This window comes from Solanum stenotomum, unplaced genomic scaffold (assembly GCF_019186545.1).
Source record: "Solanum stenotomum isolate F172 unplaced genomic scaffold, ASM1918654v1 scaffold18787, whole genome shotgun sequence".
NCBI classification, from domain to species: Eukaryota; Viridiplantae; Streptophyta; class Magnoliopsida; order Solanales; family Solanaceae; genus Solanum; species Solanum stenotomum.
This window is the reverse complement of record NW_026025216.1, coordinates 1,164-19,902: the sequence shown is the minus strand read 5'-3', so window position 1 is coordinate 19,902 and position 18,739 is coordinate 1,164. Positions and strand designations below refer to the sequence as shown.

General features: G+C 30.8%; 2 protein-coding genes and 1 pseudogene across 2 annotated transcripts; 2 read left to right on the top strand and 1 right to left on the bottom strand.

Moving 5' to 3' along the window:
* The first annotated feature begins 503 nt into the window (after positions 1 to 503).
* On the top strand, positions 504 to 1,969 carry LOC125850723 (ankyrin repeat-containing protein BDA1-like). Its single transcript, XM_049530573.1, has 2 exons — positions 504 to 1,079; positions 1,178 to 1,969. Exons 1-2 carry the CDS (start codon positions 519 to 521, stop codon positions 1,967 to 1,969), a joined length of 1,353 nt encoding a protein of 450 aa, XP_049386530.1. The 5' UTR covers positions 504 to 518.
* A 2,305-nt stretch (positions 1,970 to 4,274) lies between these two features.
* LOC125850722 (ARS-binding protein 1-like) lies at positions 4,275 to 5,078 on the bottom strand (annotated as a pseudogene).
* An 11,600-nt stretch (positions 5,079 to 16,678) lies between these two features.
* LOC125850721 (ankyrin repeat-containing protein BDA1-like) lies at positions 16,679 to 18,337 on the top strand. The gene is made up of 2 exons (XM_049530571.1): positions 16,679 to 17,275; positions 17,361 to 18,337. Exons 1-2 carry the CDS (start codon positions 16,700 to 16,702, stop codon positions 18,177 to 18,179), a joined length of 1,395 nt encoding a protein of 464 aa, XP_049386528.1. The 5' UTR covers positions 16,679 to 16,699; the 3' UTR covers positions 18,180 to 18,337.
* Positions 18,338 to 18,739: the final 402 nt, after the last annotated feature.

Here is an 18,739-nt window from a genome sequence, read left to right as displayed (position 1 = left end):
GTTGAGTATTTATGTAAAATTTAAAATAAATTTTACGATAATACAATATTTATGATGCAATTATATTTCATCAATGAGTTCATTTTTATTTGAATTGTTCGTTAATATGTATTATATATAATATGTATTGCAATTTATGTTATTTAGAAATTTAGAATAAAATATAATTTTATATTAATGAAGAATTTGAAAAAAAAATTGTATTATGTAAAGATTATAGAGTGATTATTTGCAAAAAGAAGAAATGATTTATATTATGAAATAAGAAAATAAGAATGAAATATAAATAATAATATAATATTGAGGAGAGAGAAAAAGATTCCTTTTTAGAGAGTAAAATAGAGAATTGAGTTGGAGTTGATTGTTTGAAAAAATTAAAAACTCTATATTTGAAGAGTAAAATAGAGGATTGGGTTGGAGATGCCCTAAGTCCACTCTTTTCTCTTTTCTTATAGCCTAGAAAAGAGATAGATTTTTAGAATTCAGAGGTGAAATAGCATAATTCTTTGGTAGAACTAATGGATAGAAGGCTGAGGGAGGCTGCTCAAACAGGGGATGTTCATCACTTGCAAAGCTTGATCAAAGAAGATCCTCTTTTGCTCAGGGAAGTTTCATTAGCAGGTAGTGAAACTCCTCTGCATATTGCTTGTTCGGGTGGCCATCTTGAGTTCATGAAGGAGATTATTCATTTGAGGCCAGAATTTGCAAGAGAACTAAACCAGGATGGTTTCAGCCCTTTGCATATAGCCACGGCAAATGGAGATACAGAGATTGTGAAGGAGCTGTTGAATGTTGACAGTAAGCTATGCCTTGTCAAGGGGAAGGACAGAAGAATTCCCCTTCACTCTGCAGTAATCAAAGGCAGAGGACATGTCATGAAGGAGCTTCTTGTGGCTTTGCCAGACTCAGCAGAAGAAGTAACTGCTCGTGGCAAGACTTGCCTTCATTTAGCTGTCAAGAATCATCAGTTTGAAGCATTCAAGTTATTACTTGACAACCTCAAGGATGATCTTTTAAACAAGAAGGATATCCAAGGAAACACTGTTTTGCATCTTGCTGTGTCAACTAAGCAATACGAGGCAAGTATCTTTTCATTATATATATATATATATATATATATATATATGTCTCATCTTTTGATCTTGATTTTTTAACTTTCTATGATTCATTCATTCAGGTTGTTGATATGTTGCTGGATGAGAATGTTGTATCTAAGGGCACAATTGAGGTGAATTCTTTGAACAAGAAAGGCCTTACACCTTTGGAGGTACTATTAGAGGAATCCGGAGATAGAGATATTGAGGAAATTCTAAGAGCATCTGGTGCTTTATCTGCTGAAAACTTGCAAGTTTTGGTTATTCCAGTTCAAGATCCATCAAATGAACAATCCAGCAGAGCGCAAAGAAGGGACGATGGGTCTCGATCTAATTCAGAGAAGCTTCTGGATTTCTTCAAGTATGATAAGACCAAAGATTGTCCAGGAAAAGTAAGAGACACCCTTCTTGTGATAGCCATTCTGATTGCAACAGCAACTTATCAAGCAGGTTTCAATCCACCAGGAGGCTTATGGCAGGACACTTACTCGCCTGATGACGATAACAACAGTAGTACTAGTCATGATGGCATAGTAGTGCCCCTGCGGCATTTCGCAGGACAGTCAGTGATGGCTACCAGCTATCCATTTAGCTATGGCCTGTTCTTGGTTTTCAACTCCCTCGGATTTTCCGTATCCCTCTATGCGATAAATTTCCTTACAATAGGATTTCCTTTGCAGTTAGAACTGCAAGTCTCACTTGTTGCCTTGGCGTTAACCTATATTACTGTGATGTTGTGCATAATACCTTACTGGGTAACTGGTTTCTTCTTTGTTTTCATTATCATAGGCTTTTTAGTACTGCTTCCCGTCATTTTAGTGAAGTTGAGAAACTATTGCAAGAATCCTAGACTCGTATTACGATTTATAAACTAGACAGCTACTTGAACAACATCTTCCTGTATTTTCTTCATCTTTTGAGGTTCAATCAAGATGTATTGAGATTCTAAATAAAAAATTACTTGTCAGTTGTGAGATTTATTACATCACTTTTACTTATGTTAGAGTTTTGCCTTTCTTGATTTGAAATTTATTTTTTTCCTTAAAGAAAAGTCAAAGTATTAGAAAAATATAATTTTCTTCCATATTTGGTTTATTCTTTCCTTAGAGGAAAAGTTTGGAGATCTATAAATTGAAAATTATTATTCTCATAGCATAACACAAATAACTTCCACAATGTAGACGTTTAAGAGTTTAGTTTACGGAGAGATTTATTCTCTCAACAATTTATAATATTTTTCTTTTATATTAGTTTTCATATAATAATATTATGTTTTTTAGTATAAGTTTTTGTCGTCTAATTTGTCAACCATATGATCGATATGCAATTGTAAGCTTCCGCATGATGCCCTAATTGCTTTCGAACCCAATACTTTTAAATGGTCTTATATGAAAATAGGTTGACATGTTGTTTTCTTGACGCTTCCATAGTATTTTACTATTAAACGAACTCTCAAATTTTGAACTACTCGTGTCAAGTCTGAATTCAGGCACTCAACATTATTCTAGTTTTTGGGTACGCACGTGTAGCCAAGTGTACCCATTACTATAAACTTATAGTATATGATAATCGGGCTCTTCATAAGTCCTTAGCATTTTATTATAATATTTGACTTGTAAATATGAAGTATTTATAGGATATATAAGTATATATGATGGTGGATATAGGAAGATTTTTTACCAATTAGTGTTAAACAGATAATTGTTAGAGTAAGAGTTTTTGTTTGAAAATTAAAATAGTTATCTAATAATGAACTTAATACTTTTAGATCTCTTTATGGAGTATTCATTAAAGATGCAATATACTAGTTCATGAGATAATTATGAACTAATTATAAATGCATGTATAGTCATTCAACATATCTGCCAAATATTTCATATTATCCATGTAAAACACAAATGATCTGGCATATAATAAAATATCAAATCTTTCATTGAGATAATTCTTAATTTCATTTGGAAATAAGAAATATAATATTGTACATGTTCCACGCCTATAATTATATAAAGTCTAAATAAGTAATATCTATTTAATTGTAATCTAGACACAAATCTATATATAATATAAAGCTGATTGTGAAAACGGTGATGTGTCACCTCTTAGAAGCCAGGATTCCTATTTATCTATCTTCCCAATTTTTTGAATATTTTTCCTCACAATAAATACAATACTTTTAGAAGAACTGAAAAACTGAAAGTATTAACCATATACATTAAGATCTATATGCATTCAATTACTAAATGGAAGATAAAAGGCCAAAAAAACTGAAAGTATTAACAATATACGTTAAGATCTATACATACATTCAATTACTAAATGGAAGATGAAAAGGCAAAACTGCTTACTTTAGCATATAAAATAGAAGGGTCATGGAATATGCGACCAAGTGCTCCTTCGATTTGCTTCTTTTCCTTCTGAGATGTACATATTTCTTTAAGAAGAGAAAGATATACAAACTCGAAGTCCTTTCGAAATGACCTATTTCATGGGCTTAATTATCGGTGCCTATTACTACTTGAATGAGCTTTTCCTCATTTCTTGGTATGATTTCAATTAGTAGTTTCTCCAATAAGGATATAAATACTACGATTTTTTTTTTCATTTTGTTAGAGAAATTTATATGAAAAGTAATGAAAGTGACAAAAGGCAAGAAGAATTATTTGTAGAAAGTATCAATTTATTTGTGGAACTTATATCAAATTAGGAGGAGATTAAGGAGATAATATTTCCAATTGAAGGGAGCAGAATAGAAAAGAAAATGAAAGAAACAAGGAAAAACAAAGTTTGACAGAATAGCAAATTTGGCGTTTATGGAATCGAAATTAGTCGCGATGTTATTAATTTCTTTCAATTTCTTTGTTCTACTAATTTCTTTAGTCCTTTATTTTTCTGATTTATTTTCCTTCTGTATTTTCAATTAAAGTTAATGTTCTGAATTATAAGATATGATGATAAAATTATGCAAAAAGGAGTAACTATAAATAAATACTCGGTAAATTAATAATTTCTCTAAAGTAATATTTTCCTTCGGTCCTGACTTGGGCCAATGGAAAAAAAATCACTAATTTCGATAAGATAATAAGATAATATATTTTCAGAAGACCCCTATATAAATATATTGTCCCATTGATATCATAAATTAATAATTCTTTAAAAGTACAAATATATCTAAGACAATTTAGTGAAATATGATTTTATTGTGTTCTGTTTTTTCATAAAATTTAAATTTAGTTGAAGTTCATCTCTAACTTTTCTTAATGCATCCAAGAGCTCCGGTATTGTCGAACTACACCATATAATTGTGAAGAGTTCTAGATGCAATAAGTGTTTCCTTACGCATAACTGGTTCCAAAGGTATAGTATCATCTTCAACTTCATCATCAACAATGTTTTTTCTGATGGTATCCACAATTTCTTCTAAGCTTTGGACCTCTGAACATGTATCACTTTCACCCGGATAATCCAACAGGTTATTGCCATCCATTTTATTGTGGTAACCGAGATCATTAATCATGACCTCAAGTTCATGAATGACGTTTTCACAAGTGGGTTCATTCAAATTCTCTGAGATTGCATCCCCGGATGAATTTTACAGTGTCGAAAACAATTTTCTATTGTCTCTTGTTGAACATTTGTTGTCCAAGCAGGGATTGCAAAATTGATAGCATCCAAAATATTAATATTTGTTGGATCAGTTTGTGTCACTTCATAGCCTTCTAATATCCTACGATAAGATATGTTACGATAATACATCTTGAAAGCTCTTATTATCCCAACATCACAAGGTTGAATTTTTGATGTCATGTTGGGTGGCAAGAAAAACAATTCAACATTTTGTAGGCCTTCAATATGTCTATTATGGGCTGGACAATTATCTACCATAAGCAAAACTCGTTTACTATGCATTTTGTGGTCAAACCAACAAATATATTCATCAAAAAGCACATTTGTCATCCATGCTCTTTTGTTTGCACGATAGTGGCAATTCAATAAATATGATACATAAATTAGTAAGATACAATAATTTTGATGTATTCGTTGTACTTTATGTATAATATTTTTTTAATGTGAAATCAATAAATATGATACACAAATTAGTAAGATATGATCAAATACGATTTTTCATTAGATCTCAAACCATTCTTTAAATTAATAATTATTAATTTATCGATTAAATAGTATATCTATAAAATAATAAAATTTCATGGTCCCACCTATATTAATTTATAGAGGTTTTATTGTATATATAATTGTAATCAATATTTCTATGTGAAAAAAATAAAAGAAAAAGGTTTAAAATTTAGGTGAAAGATGTTACATTATTTATTTATAATTGACATGTCTCTATAATCAAGAATGACATTTATTTATTTTTCAATTTTTAAAATTTTTTTTTTTCTAATTATTTTAATTTATATATAAAAATTGTAAAATTATTTCTTAATTATTTATCTCTTTTTCAGTTTAGTCCGAAAATTATTGTCATTAATTTAGTGATTTAATGATAATTTATGATGCAATAAATAATATTATTGAACAATTTCTATCAATATATAAAGTAAGCATAAATTAGGCGACGTGATAATTCTCTTTGAACATTTTTTTCCTTTCTTTTTGCTTATTGTTTGATCCATTCTTTGAGTTATTGTTTGCAATTTAGAAAAAGCAACGAAATCTCTCTCTCTCTCTCTCACTACATATATATTACTATATAAGAAGAGTGAATAAATTCACTCCTCTTTCGACACGTGGCACCAAAAAAAAGGAGAGGGTTGAACATAAGTGTGAATGTGAGGGTATTTTGGGTATTTAAAAATACCCTCACATTCACACTTATCTACTAAAAAAATTATATATAAGTAGTAGATTTAAATATATTTAAAAATAATATAAGTAATACTATAGTTAGTATGCTTAAAAATAGTAAAAACTACATAAAAAGTACTACATATCATATTACAATAATTAACAATTATTTGACACTTTCAATTCTATCAATGCCATATAAATTAGGATAAAAAAGGTAACATTTATATTCAAAAATAATATAAGTAATACTATACATTACAATAATTAATAGCTTAAATATTTAAAAGTTATATAAAAAATTTAATTGACTCTCTAAATTCTATTGCTACCACATAAAATGGATTATATGATAAACATATATTGTTTGAAATTGACGAAAAAGAAACTATAAATTACAATAATTAACAAAAAAAATTGTCGGCTCCAAAAAATCTATCAATTAAGAACATATATTGTTTCAAATTGACGAAAAAGAAACTATAAATTACAATAATTAACAAAAAAATTCTCTCGACTCCAACAAATCTATCAATTAATGCCACATAAATTGGGACATGGAAAATAACATATATTCTTTAAAAATTAAGTTCAAAATGTACTATAAAATACAATAATTAACAACTTAATATAGTAAAGAGACATATAAAAAATGGTTAATATTTGAAATTTTGCATGTGCCACGTAAATTAGAACAAAGAGAGTAATAAATATTATTTTCAAAATTCTGTAAAAAAAAGGTACTACAAATCACAATAGCTAACAATTTAAAATATTTTTAGAATCATATAAAAATTTCAATAACTTCTCAAATTTCATAATATATGACATAAGAAGAGGGAATAACCAATATATTTATAAAAAGAAATGACATATAAAATGAAATGGACAGAGTATTAGTTTTTGAAAATGGAAAAGGACAAAACACATATAAAATTAAAAGACATATAAAAAAAAGTTGGTTTAACTCTCAAACATAAAAAGTAACATATGTTATTAAAAACTTTAATAAAAAGTACTATAATTTACAATAAATAATAACTTAAAATATCTACAAGACAACAAAAAAAAGACTAATTTTTGTACTGCTTGTGTCACATAAATTAGGATTGGGATGATTTTAAAATTTTAATTTTGGTTATACATTATAAAATAGCCGAAAAATTGAATGATATAATTTTTTTAAAAATAACCGAATGAATCGTCCTATCGATAACCCTAATGTTACTTCTACTCTGTTTATTTTTACTTAAATTTAGAAAGATATGTTTCATTTCTACCCTCAATCTTATCGGTACATTTATTTGCTATTTGAAATTGAAATTAAAAAGACAAATGACAAATAAGTTTTTATATTAGCTCACTTATGAGCAAAATATATTATAACAATCTTTACTAATTTTATAACAATACATAAACTATACTCTCTCCGTCCCATATTAGATGGGCACTTCCAACTTTACACGGTGATTAAGAAATCATTAATACATTGGAAGACTTCACCATTTTACCCTTTGTTTATATCAATGCACATTGAAATGAGTTACAAAAAATACACATACAATATAGGAATGGTCATATTAATTGTAGGGTAAAATGGAAAAGAATTAATTAATTCTATCATAATTTAATAAGTGCTCAAATAATATGAAATTTTTTTTTTTATAAGATTCTCATCTAATATGGGACGGAGAGAGTAACAATATAACTTTATTAATGTTGGGCCCGGGCAGCGCCCGTGCTTTCTTTACTAGTATATATATATATATATATATATATATAAGAAGTGATGTGACACCTCTCAATGGCCTAGAATCATTTTTTTTTTGTGGTTTTTTAAAATATTTGTTTCAATTATTTTATTTTATAAAATCATCTCTTTAATTCATACCTCTTCAATTACATAATTAATTTAGTAACATCTATAATTTCTAACCTTTCATATTCATAACCTTCAAATTATTTAATATACAATTTCATAACTCCTTAAAATCACACTTATAAAAACCTATTTTGAGACATATATGATGATTGTTTTATTTTCATTTTTTTTATCCTTCATCTTTTATCTCATTGGTTGGTTAATTTTATTCTCTTCTTTGATATGATATTTTTGCAGGAGATATATCTATAATGAAGAATATTACACATTTTTACATAGTTTGCTTTTACGAGGTAAAATGATTCGATATGCATAATATAATTATCACTTTTTCTATTGTAATTATATATTTAATTATTTTTTTGGATTCTTGATTATATGAATCATGAGTTTTCTTTTAGAAAAAATATTTGTTTTTTTCTCTTTGCTTCTCTTTGTAGATTCCTTCTTTCTTCTTTAACTCATAACTAAATATTCTTTAAGGTTTTTACTTGATTAGTTAATTTTATTTTTATGTTTTTTTTGTTGTTGTTTAAGGTTAACTTACCATGTTTTCAAGTCTGGATATCTTTAAAAATAAAAATAGAAAAAGGAGATAATATATACATGTATGCTACTCAAGAAAGCATGTAGATGTAATTTTATAGTTATGTGGATAAAATTTTTATTAATTATAATGATAGAACATGAGAATGCGAAGTTAATTAATTTTCAAATTACAGTATAATTCATAGAAAAATTGACTATTAATAGGTAACTTTATGATCTTCTTATTTTAATTATTTATTTATTATTATTATTATTATTATTATTATTATTATTAGAAGTTCTTAAGTTTTTTATTCCCTCTTTTTAAAAATAAATAAATTAATTAATTAAATAGTAATTCTATTGAATATTTAACATTTGCTGTTTGAAAGATTAATACTAATTAGGAGTATATAAGTTTCCGTATAGTGCTTAAGTGAGTCTTCATTATTGGAAATTTCTATTGATTATTAGAAGTTCTTAAGTTTTTGATTCCCTTTTTTAAAAAATAAATAAATTAAATAGCAATTCTATTGAATATTTAACATTTGGTTTTTTAAAATGTGTTTCATGAGTTAGAAAAAAAAATCTGTCTATTTGCATTCTCTACTTAAATAGCATGTCTCCTCAACTTCCTTCTATTTAATTTTTCATGATTAATCAATCTATAAATAGCAATTCTCCATGGAGTTGTTTAAAAAATAATCTCATTATTTAAAAGAATTAAACGGAGAGCACAATCAAGGAAGAAAAAAAGTTGTACAATACACTAATTTTTCAAAAGAGAAAAATACCAACAATATTACAGAATCATGTAACATTATACGTTAATGAACTTACATAGATGAATTACTTTTTATACAATTACAACATCCTAAACTAATCCTTTACACCTTTTCATTTACTATATTTGCATAATAAATTAATAACATGTCTTTCATAATAAGTAAATAAATAACAATACAAATTCCCAACTTTCCTCCAATTATTTATCAAAATTTTGACACTTATCTTTACACAAACATTTAACAAATTCAAGAAATTAATTCATTATTTAAACAATTAAATGGAAAGCACAACCAACAATTGAAAAAAGTGGTATAAATACCACAAACAAAATTAAAAACATCAAGACACACCATTTATCTCCATAGTCACATCTACTCATAGTGGTTAATTGAGGTTAGTTTTTCAAATGTTCAATATTATTATATTTTATTGCAACACTTTATCTTTAGTTTGACTTTGACAAATACTTATACAGAAGTACTACAATTGATAAGAAAATTATGGATCATCCCCAACAAATTAGTTTGGAGAATTGTCAAGGTAACATATTAATGTTAATATTCATAACTATATTAAGTTGTACTTCTCTACAATTAACAAAACATTTGTTTTTGCATAAATCAAGCAAAGCGGTTAAAGTGATTTATGAAAATATTATGCAATAGCGAATTGCATATTTCAGAAAGGAACAAGAGCAATTGAAAAAATATATACACAGAGAAATTTCACTAGATCAATCTTACAAAGAATGACATGACATTTTTCATGTATTGATTTCAATGTAACAGGGAGATGAAATAATTTTTTACTAGAGAATATATTCTCTAAAAATCAATCTAATAACAAATGATAGGGCGTTGTTGATGTATTTCTTTATATTTTTTAATGTCATTTTACATTGAAAACCATTTCAAAAACATTCACAAAAGTATTCATAATAGATATTACAATATAAAAGTTCAATCTCCTTGGTATCTTAATAAAAAGCAAGGAGGACCATCAAAACATACTAACAATTCCCCCATTCAGTGCAATGAAAATAAAATAATTTTTAATAGAGCATGTATCATTTCAAATGAAGAGATAATGATACAGTTGGATAGTATAATGATATAATTAATCCATAAGAAAAATTATTCTAACACATATTTTTAACCCTCGCGCGAAGCGCGGCCATGTTCACTAGTTTCTTTATATAAGCAGAGAACATATTTAACTAAAAAGGAATAAGAAAAGAATACATTATAAAAGAACATTTAAAATTAATACAAAAATCACTTACAAATGGTCATCGTTATAAGCACTTTACATAAAATAGTACAATTCATACAACATGATTAAAGAAAGTATTATTTCCTTCCAAACATTCTTTACAATCAATCAATTAATCATAACGTCTTCGATCCAAATACAATGTAACGACCTGTTTCCGTCGTTATAGAAAAGCCAACGAGGGAAAATTTGGGGACGGAAAAACTTTTTTGTAGTATTTGGATGTTCCCAACCTTGTCTAGATTTGGACGAAATCTGAGTCTTTGAGGTGTAGGGAAATCTGGTAACAATCGGATGAATCATTTATGATTTTGATTCCATGAGGGGATAGATAACTCGTTAAGAAATTCGTACGACTTTACGGAATTGAATTTGGGCGAGTAGAACTCCTGGAATCGATCTTAGCGTAAAAGGTATTTTCTGAGCATTGAGGGTTAGATGTGTGTTGTGAAATGGGGATTTTGGAATTCTTTAATTAGCTCACTATCTTGAGTACCAGTGTTATAAATGAAAAGTTTATTACTATAAAATGCAGATTGTAATCCGAGAATGCCAAAGCATATGGGCATTAGCTGATATATTATTGACTTGATTTATTATGTGTGATTGTGTTCTGTATTGATCCCGTATACTGGTGATAGTTGAGGTGATTACATATCATATTGATATTTGATTGAGATGCATCATTTTTTTTATTGAAATCATATTGTGCACCTGCATTGACATGAGATTGAGTATAAGTTGGGCACGTGGAGATCGTCCATGCTGGGGATGGTTTGAGGTTAAAATTATAATTTGGGCACGTGGAGATCGTCCGTGCGAAATTTGTTTAATTTATGATAGTGCGTTGAGATCGTCCGCACAGACACGTGAAGATCGTCCGTGTCGGTATATGGACCTCGCGAGTCCCCCATGGGTCATGAACTCTCGATGTATTTCCGAGGAGTATCATGTATATACGGTTGAGGGAGTACTAGTTATTCTGAGGCATATCATTTCATGGTATCATATTGCATAGCATCCCATGACATCCTTGATTCTTGATGATTATATGTTTTATTGGTGGTTGAAAAGTACTTGATTTTTGATTTCCTCTATTTGATGAACTTGATCTTGTGTGCTACTGATATTTGTGAGTGCCTTTTTGTGAAAGTTGTAATTGATGAATATTGAGCTTGTTGTTGAGAATATGTGATTGTTAGAAGGTTGTTGTTGAGATATGTACTTGTAAATTGTGAACTGTTAGGTTGGGTTGGTTTTATGTAGGTTGTAGTTGTGGAGGTTTGTGAGGTAGCTGCTTTTCATTTTAGTGGACCTTCTTTCTCCTTAATTATGATCTTGTTCTATTCTAGAAACAATATCATTTGAAACTTATATTTTCTTTCAATTTTGTTATAACACATTAGAGGCTTATACACATGACAACCATATTTTGGGGGTATTTTTGAGTTGATTATAAAAATTTCCACATTTTATTGTAATAGTTGAGTTTTAGGCTGACTTGTCTTGGTGGGATAAGACGAGTGTCATCACGTCCATTTTTTAGTCGTGACAGAAGTGAGGGCCACATTCATTGAAGAGATCAAGACCAAACAATTTGAGGATGAGAATTTGGAGGAGCTTAGAAAGAAGACTGCAAATGGTAAGGCACAAGAGACCACTCTTGATGCAGATGGTGTGCTCAATTTTAAAGGAAGAATTTGTGTTCCTAGAGTAGATGACGTGATTGAGAAATTGTTGGTGGAGTCTTATGATTCACGATATTCTATTCATCCGGGTGTGACCAAGATGTATCGAGATTTGAAGCGAATTTATTGGTGGTCGGGCATGAAGAAAGACATAACGGAGTTTGTAGCGAAGTGTCAAAATTGTCAACAAGTGAAAGATGAACATCAAAGGCCTACATGTTTACTTCAAAGAATGCCAATTTCTGAATGGAAGTGGGAAATGATAGCCATGGATTTTGTGATTGGTCTTCCCAAGACTTTGGGGGAAGTTTGATTCTATTTGGGTAGTGGTTGATAGATTGACTAAATCGGCCCATTTCATTCCGGTAAGAATAGATTATAATATTGAACAATTGACTAAGGTTTATGTGAAAGAGATAGTGAGGTTGCATGGGGTCCCTCTCTCTATCATCTCATACCGTGTTACCCAATTCACATCCAAGTTTTGGAGGAAATTGGATGATGAATTAGGCACCCAACTCACTTTTAGTACAGCCTTCCATCCACAGACAGACAGACAATCAGAGAGGACTATTCAAGTGTTAGAAGACATGTTGAGGGCATGTGTACTTGATTTTGGAGGGCATTGGGGTAAATTCATACCTTTGTGTTAGTTCTTTTATAATAATAGTTACCATTCCAGCATTGATATGGCACCATTTGAGGCATTATATGGGAGGGGATACAGATCACCCATATGATGGTTTGAGGCTGGAAATGTGAAACATTTGGGGGTTGATTTAGTGAAGGATGCTCAAGATAAGGTGAAGAGTATTCAAGCTAAACTTTTAGAAGCATAGAGTAGACAAAAGAAGTATGTGGATCATAAGGTAAGAGACATGACGTTTCAAACCGGTGAAATTATTCTTCTTAAGGTATCACCCATGAAAGGGGTGATGAGATTTTGTAAGAAAGGTAAGTTAAGTCCTAGATACATTGGTCCCTTTGAGGTTCTTGAATGTGTAGGATCGGTAGCGTATAGATTGGCTTTGCCTCCTAATCTATCGAGTGTACATTCGATATTTCATGTGTCTATGTTGAAGAGGTATCATGGTGACGGGAATTATATCATTAAATGGGACTCAATTGTGTTAGACAAAGACCTCCAATATGAGGAGGAACCAGTGGTAATTCTTGATCGTGATGTGCACAAGTTGAGGACCAAGGAGATTAAGTCCGTGAAAGTTCAATGGAAGCATCGTCCAGTTGAGAAAGCTACTTGGGAGACCAAGAGGGATATGCGAGAGAAGTATCCCCAATTGTTCGTCGATTCAGGTAATATTTCATTCCTTCCTTAGCCTATTTTTCTAAGTTTGTCACTCGGGGATGAGTGATGGGTAAATTGGTATCTATTGTAATGACCTGTTACCGTCGTTATGGAAAAGTCAACGGGGGAAAATTTGGGGCCGAAAAAACTTTTCCGTAGTATTTAGATTTTCCCAACCTTGTCCAGATTTGGACGAAATCAGAGTCTTTGAGGTGTAGGGAAATCTGGTAACAATCGGGTGAATCATTTATGATTTTGATTTCATGAAGGGATAGATAAGTCGTTAAGGAATCCGTACGACTTTACGAAATTGAATTCGGGCCAGTAGATAATTGGGATCATGGATATGATCTAGGGTTCATAAAATTGTTTGTAATTCGGGTAATTAGTGATTGTTTATTGATTCCCGTGTTATTATGATTATTTGTAGACCTAGAACAAGCGGAACAAATCCGGAAAGGGAAGGATAAAGTTTCTTAGGGTTTCAAGCTTGTTTTGACGTATGTGATGGTTGTGATTCTATGATTGTGTAATAAATGCTTGTTTTTGCTTCATTATGATACTTATATATGTATGAATGTTGCAATGTTGATCACACTTGTTGTAAATGAGATAGATGAATGAAGATTGCCATGAAATCATGACTTAAATGTATGGTCTTAATGATATACTTGTGATTGTGATTGTGATTGTGGTGTGTTGAATGGATCGGTTGCCACATTTCGGCATTACCAATTTGGATCAGTTGCCACGTTACGGTATGCTAACTGTTTGGGTTTGGGTTTCATGAGAGGACCAATGATTTGATATAAAATGTGAAGTTGTTGTTGTTCGTAAATATTGCTAATATTGTATGTGTTGATAGATATGCATGTGATTTTAATGTTGTCTTTACTTGCTTATGTTGCACTTAGTGGGATAGTCGCGTGATCCTACCAGTACACTGTAGTTGTGTACTGATACTGCATTTGCTCTTATTTTTGTTGAGTACATGGCACTGACATATCTCACTTAGGAGATCAGTGATCGTTCGAATTCAAGGGTGAGACAATTCTTCCGGGTTGCCATGAGTTCTCTTTTGTCTATGTCCACCATTTTCGGACTTAGACTATTTTCTAGTTAGTTAATTAGTTCATTAGATTGAGGTTGCATCCCTTCTTGTTTAGACTTGTTGAACTTTAGATGTTTTGGTACATTGGCTTTTAGGTTCTAGGTTATTTCTTCCGCATTATTTAGTTCTTGTTAGATTTTTGTTGGAGTTTATGGGAACTCCCTATTTATTTCCTTAGTATTTAACTTGCTTAAATGCCTTAGTTTTGGTTTAGTTGCTTGGTTTGGGTTGTAGTAGTGGTTCTCCCACCGGAGTGTTAGTGTGGGTGCCAATCACGACGGTCTGGGTTGTGACATACAATTATAATGTTATTGCCCTTAACAGTTCTACAAAGATTGATGACTTTTCTTCTGTGGTCTATGACTATGACCAGAAAGAAAATCAAAAAGAAGAAAGAAATGATATACCAAAGATGAGAAAATGAATCTTAATTTATAAAGAGAATTAACATTAACATACTTTAGTAAGAAGATCAGATATGAGATTTGTAAATTCATTTCCCTTTCTAGGTGACTTTAAATAGGAAAACCTTAGGTGAGGGGAGATGAAAGGAAAAATAAATAAAAGAGGCCCATCAGTTTCCTACTTAATTATGTAACCTTTGGTCTTCACCTGTAATTTATTAAACAATATAATTAGGAGTCGTTTTGTCTTCTTGATAATAATTACTTATAACAATTTAATATTAATTCACCATACAACATGAATAAATTGTAACAGAAAGAAATTGATATTGGCTTAATGTGCAACTCTCCCTTGTAGTAAGTAAAATTTACTATTTAATATTTAATTAGCAATTTATTAAATGATTAATAGTATTTGTATTTGATAATGCGAAAAATGGTAATCTAACTTTTGCCTAACATTCTTTCCACTTTTGGTATAATATGATGATATGATTATCATTAACTTTGAATTTGCTAACCACCTTAATATTAGGATTACCTCAATTCAAGTATTGACTGCAGTTGTTAATAGACCCGTCCAAAGGTGTAGCATAGTGATCAATAAAGTGAGGGAAAGTCAAGGGAGACCAAAACTCTAGAGAGACAAAATATTTTAAGTGGTTTCTTCCCATTTCTAAGTCTGTGTGGACGAAGTTACTCAGTACCTATGATCAATTTTACTATCAAATGCCATTAATATGCTTTCATGACAATTCAACTTAATCCTCAATTTTATTTCATTGAATTGACATACTAGTTTATTAAACATAACCTTTATAACTCATAGGCATAATACATATATTGGACCTTAAACTTGACTTCAAATTTTAACTTTGACCTCCAACTTTCAAAGTGCACAAATAGACACTTTAACTATCCAACCTTTTAATAAATAAACACGCGTGTCTTACCTAGCAAAACGCGTGATGTGCACGCATTTTGCGCGAGTTAGAAGTAATTTTTGAGGCACACAACAGTAAAAAAAAATGCTGAAATGACAACTCTACCCTTAATTATTATTTTTTTTTTTTAGTTCTAAAATGGACGTGTAAAGTGTTTAATTAGTTGGCAACCATTGAGTGGCTCACTAATACACGTGGAAGCGTTTGCATTTCACGCTCTTTGCTCCAAAATTCGCGTGTTTATTTATTAAAAGGTTGGATAGTTAAAGTGCTTGTTTGTGCACTATGAAAGTTGGAGGTCAAAGTTGAAATTTGAAGCTAAGTTTAGGGTCCAATATATGTATTATGCCTAACTCATAATCACTATTTGAACAAGATAAGAGCTAGTTATTATATACATGTCATGTTCTGAATTAATTGATCCATTCAGCAAAGGTTCAGCTGATTTTAGCACAACGATTATATACATTACATTGACTTTGAATTGCTTACATATCTAAATACATAAATCTCCAAATGTCTAATTAAATAAACTACAACTCAATTAGGTATGATTTTATCACAACAATTATATACATTTTATTGACTTTTTCAGCATAATTTGCTTGACATATTGAACTTAAAATATCAGAAAGAGAGTGACTTGTTGATAACTAGTATTTGTCTTACTATTCAATAAACCTGAGAATGCAAAATAATTAATTCAGGAAGAAAACTCTCATCCTAAATAAGTCAAACTGAACACCTTTCTAAAAGAGTTGAATTTGAGATTTTCAGAGCTAAGATATTCCTTCCTGCTGAGCACAATTTGATGAATGAAACTAAAATCCAAACGATAAAAATCAAATAAATTGCATAATTCGTTGGTAGAATTGATGGACAGAAGGCTGAGGGAGGCTGCTCAAAAAGGCGATGTTCATCACTTGCAAAGCTTGATCAAAGAAGTCCCTTTTCTGCTCAGCACAGTTTCATTAGCAGGTAGTAATGAAACTCCTCTGCATATTGCTTGTTTGAGTCTCCATCTTGAGTTTGCTAAGGAGATCATTCGTTTGAGGCCCGAATTTGCAAGAGAACTAAACCAGGATGGTTTCAGCCCTTTGCATATTGCCTCAGCAAATGGAGATATAGATATTGTGAAGGAGCTATTGAACGTTGACCGTAATCTATGCCTTCTCAAAGGGAAGGACAGAAGAATTCCCCTTCACTATGCAGTAATCAAAGGCAGAAAACATGTTATAAAGGAGCTTCTTGTGGCTTCTCCAAACTCTGCAGCAGAAGTGACTGCTCATGGCGAGACTTGTCTTCATTTAGCTGTCAAGAATCATCAGTTTGAAGCTTTCAAATTATTACTTGAGAATCTCAAGGAATTTAACAAGTATGGTCTTTTAAACAACAAGGATATTCAAGGAAACACTGTTTTGCATCTTGCTACGTCAACTAAGCAATTCGAGGTAAGTATCTTCATTACTATGCCTCTTTTATCTCATCATATCAACTTTTAAATTTCAATAACAGATAAGAGAAATGATAAACCAGGTTGTTGATCTATTGCTTGACGAAAATTTTGTTGCTAAAGGCACTATTGATGTGAATTCTTTGAACAAAGGAGGCCTTACACCTTTGGAAGTACTACTTAAGGAATCTGGAGATAGAGATATTGAGGAAATTCTAAGAACATTTGGTGCTGTATCTGCTGAACACTTGCAAACTTCGCAACAAGAAGGTTTGCCACAATCTTGGGTTGTTCCAGTTCAAGATCCATCAAATGAACAATCCAGCAGAGAACAAATAAGGGACGATGGGCCTCGATCTAATTCTAAGAAGCTTCAGGATTTCTTTAAGTACAATAAAACCAAAGATTGTCCAGGAAAAGTAAGAGACACCCTTCTTGTTATAGCTATTTTAATTGCAACAGCAACTTATCAAACAGTACTTAGTCCACCAGGAGGTGTTTGGCAGGACACTTACTGGCCTGATCACAATAACAGCAGCAGTAGTGATGGCATAATGTCCTTGCGACGAATTGCAGGACAATCAGTGATGGGAACCAACAATCCAATTTCCTATGGATTGTTCTTGGTTTTCAACTCTATCGGATTTTTCGTGTCCCTTCACACTATAAATTTCCTGACCATAGGATTTCCTTTGCAATTGGAACTGCAGATCTCACTTGTTGCCTTGATAGCAACCTATGATACTGTGATGTCTGCCATAACGCCTAACCGGGGAATATCTCTCTTATTTACTATCTTTTCCACAGTCTTTCCAGTTTTCTTGCCTCACATTACAAAGTTGTTGAGAAACCATTGCAAGAAACCTAAATTTATTATCAAGATTTGTGAACTGTTTAGATAGTTGAACAACATCTTGCCATAAATAGTTTAGAGTTCGTGTTCCAGTACTTTAGGGCTCGAGTGGAGCTTGTTCATTGACTAATGCCTTACCTTTGTAACATTTAAATAGTTTACCCTTCTTACTTGTAATTCATTCTGATTTCTCAAGGAATACAACACAACACTGTTACAGTGAGGCTATTGATCATATTAATTACTTGCTTTCTGGTTAGTTATATCCTCTTTATATTTTAAATCAAAATCAAATATTGAAGAAGTGTTTGACTTAGCTTAATTAGTGATACGTTTTTTTACTTTTGAGTTTTGACTAGGGATGCACATGACCGGTTTTGTTCGGATTTTTCAAATATCAAACCAAACCATTTATGTAAAAAATTTAAATTTATAAACCAAACCAAACTAATAAAATTTGGATTTTTTCGGGTTTTTCAACCTCGGGTTGGTTCGGGTTCTTCAAATACCAAACCAAAACATTGTGTTGAATTTTTAAATTTATAAATCAAACCAAACTAATAAACCTCGGATTTTTTCAGATTTTTAGATTTTTTCGGTAAAGTTTGC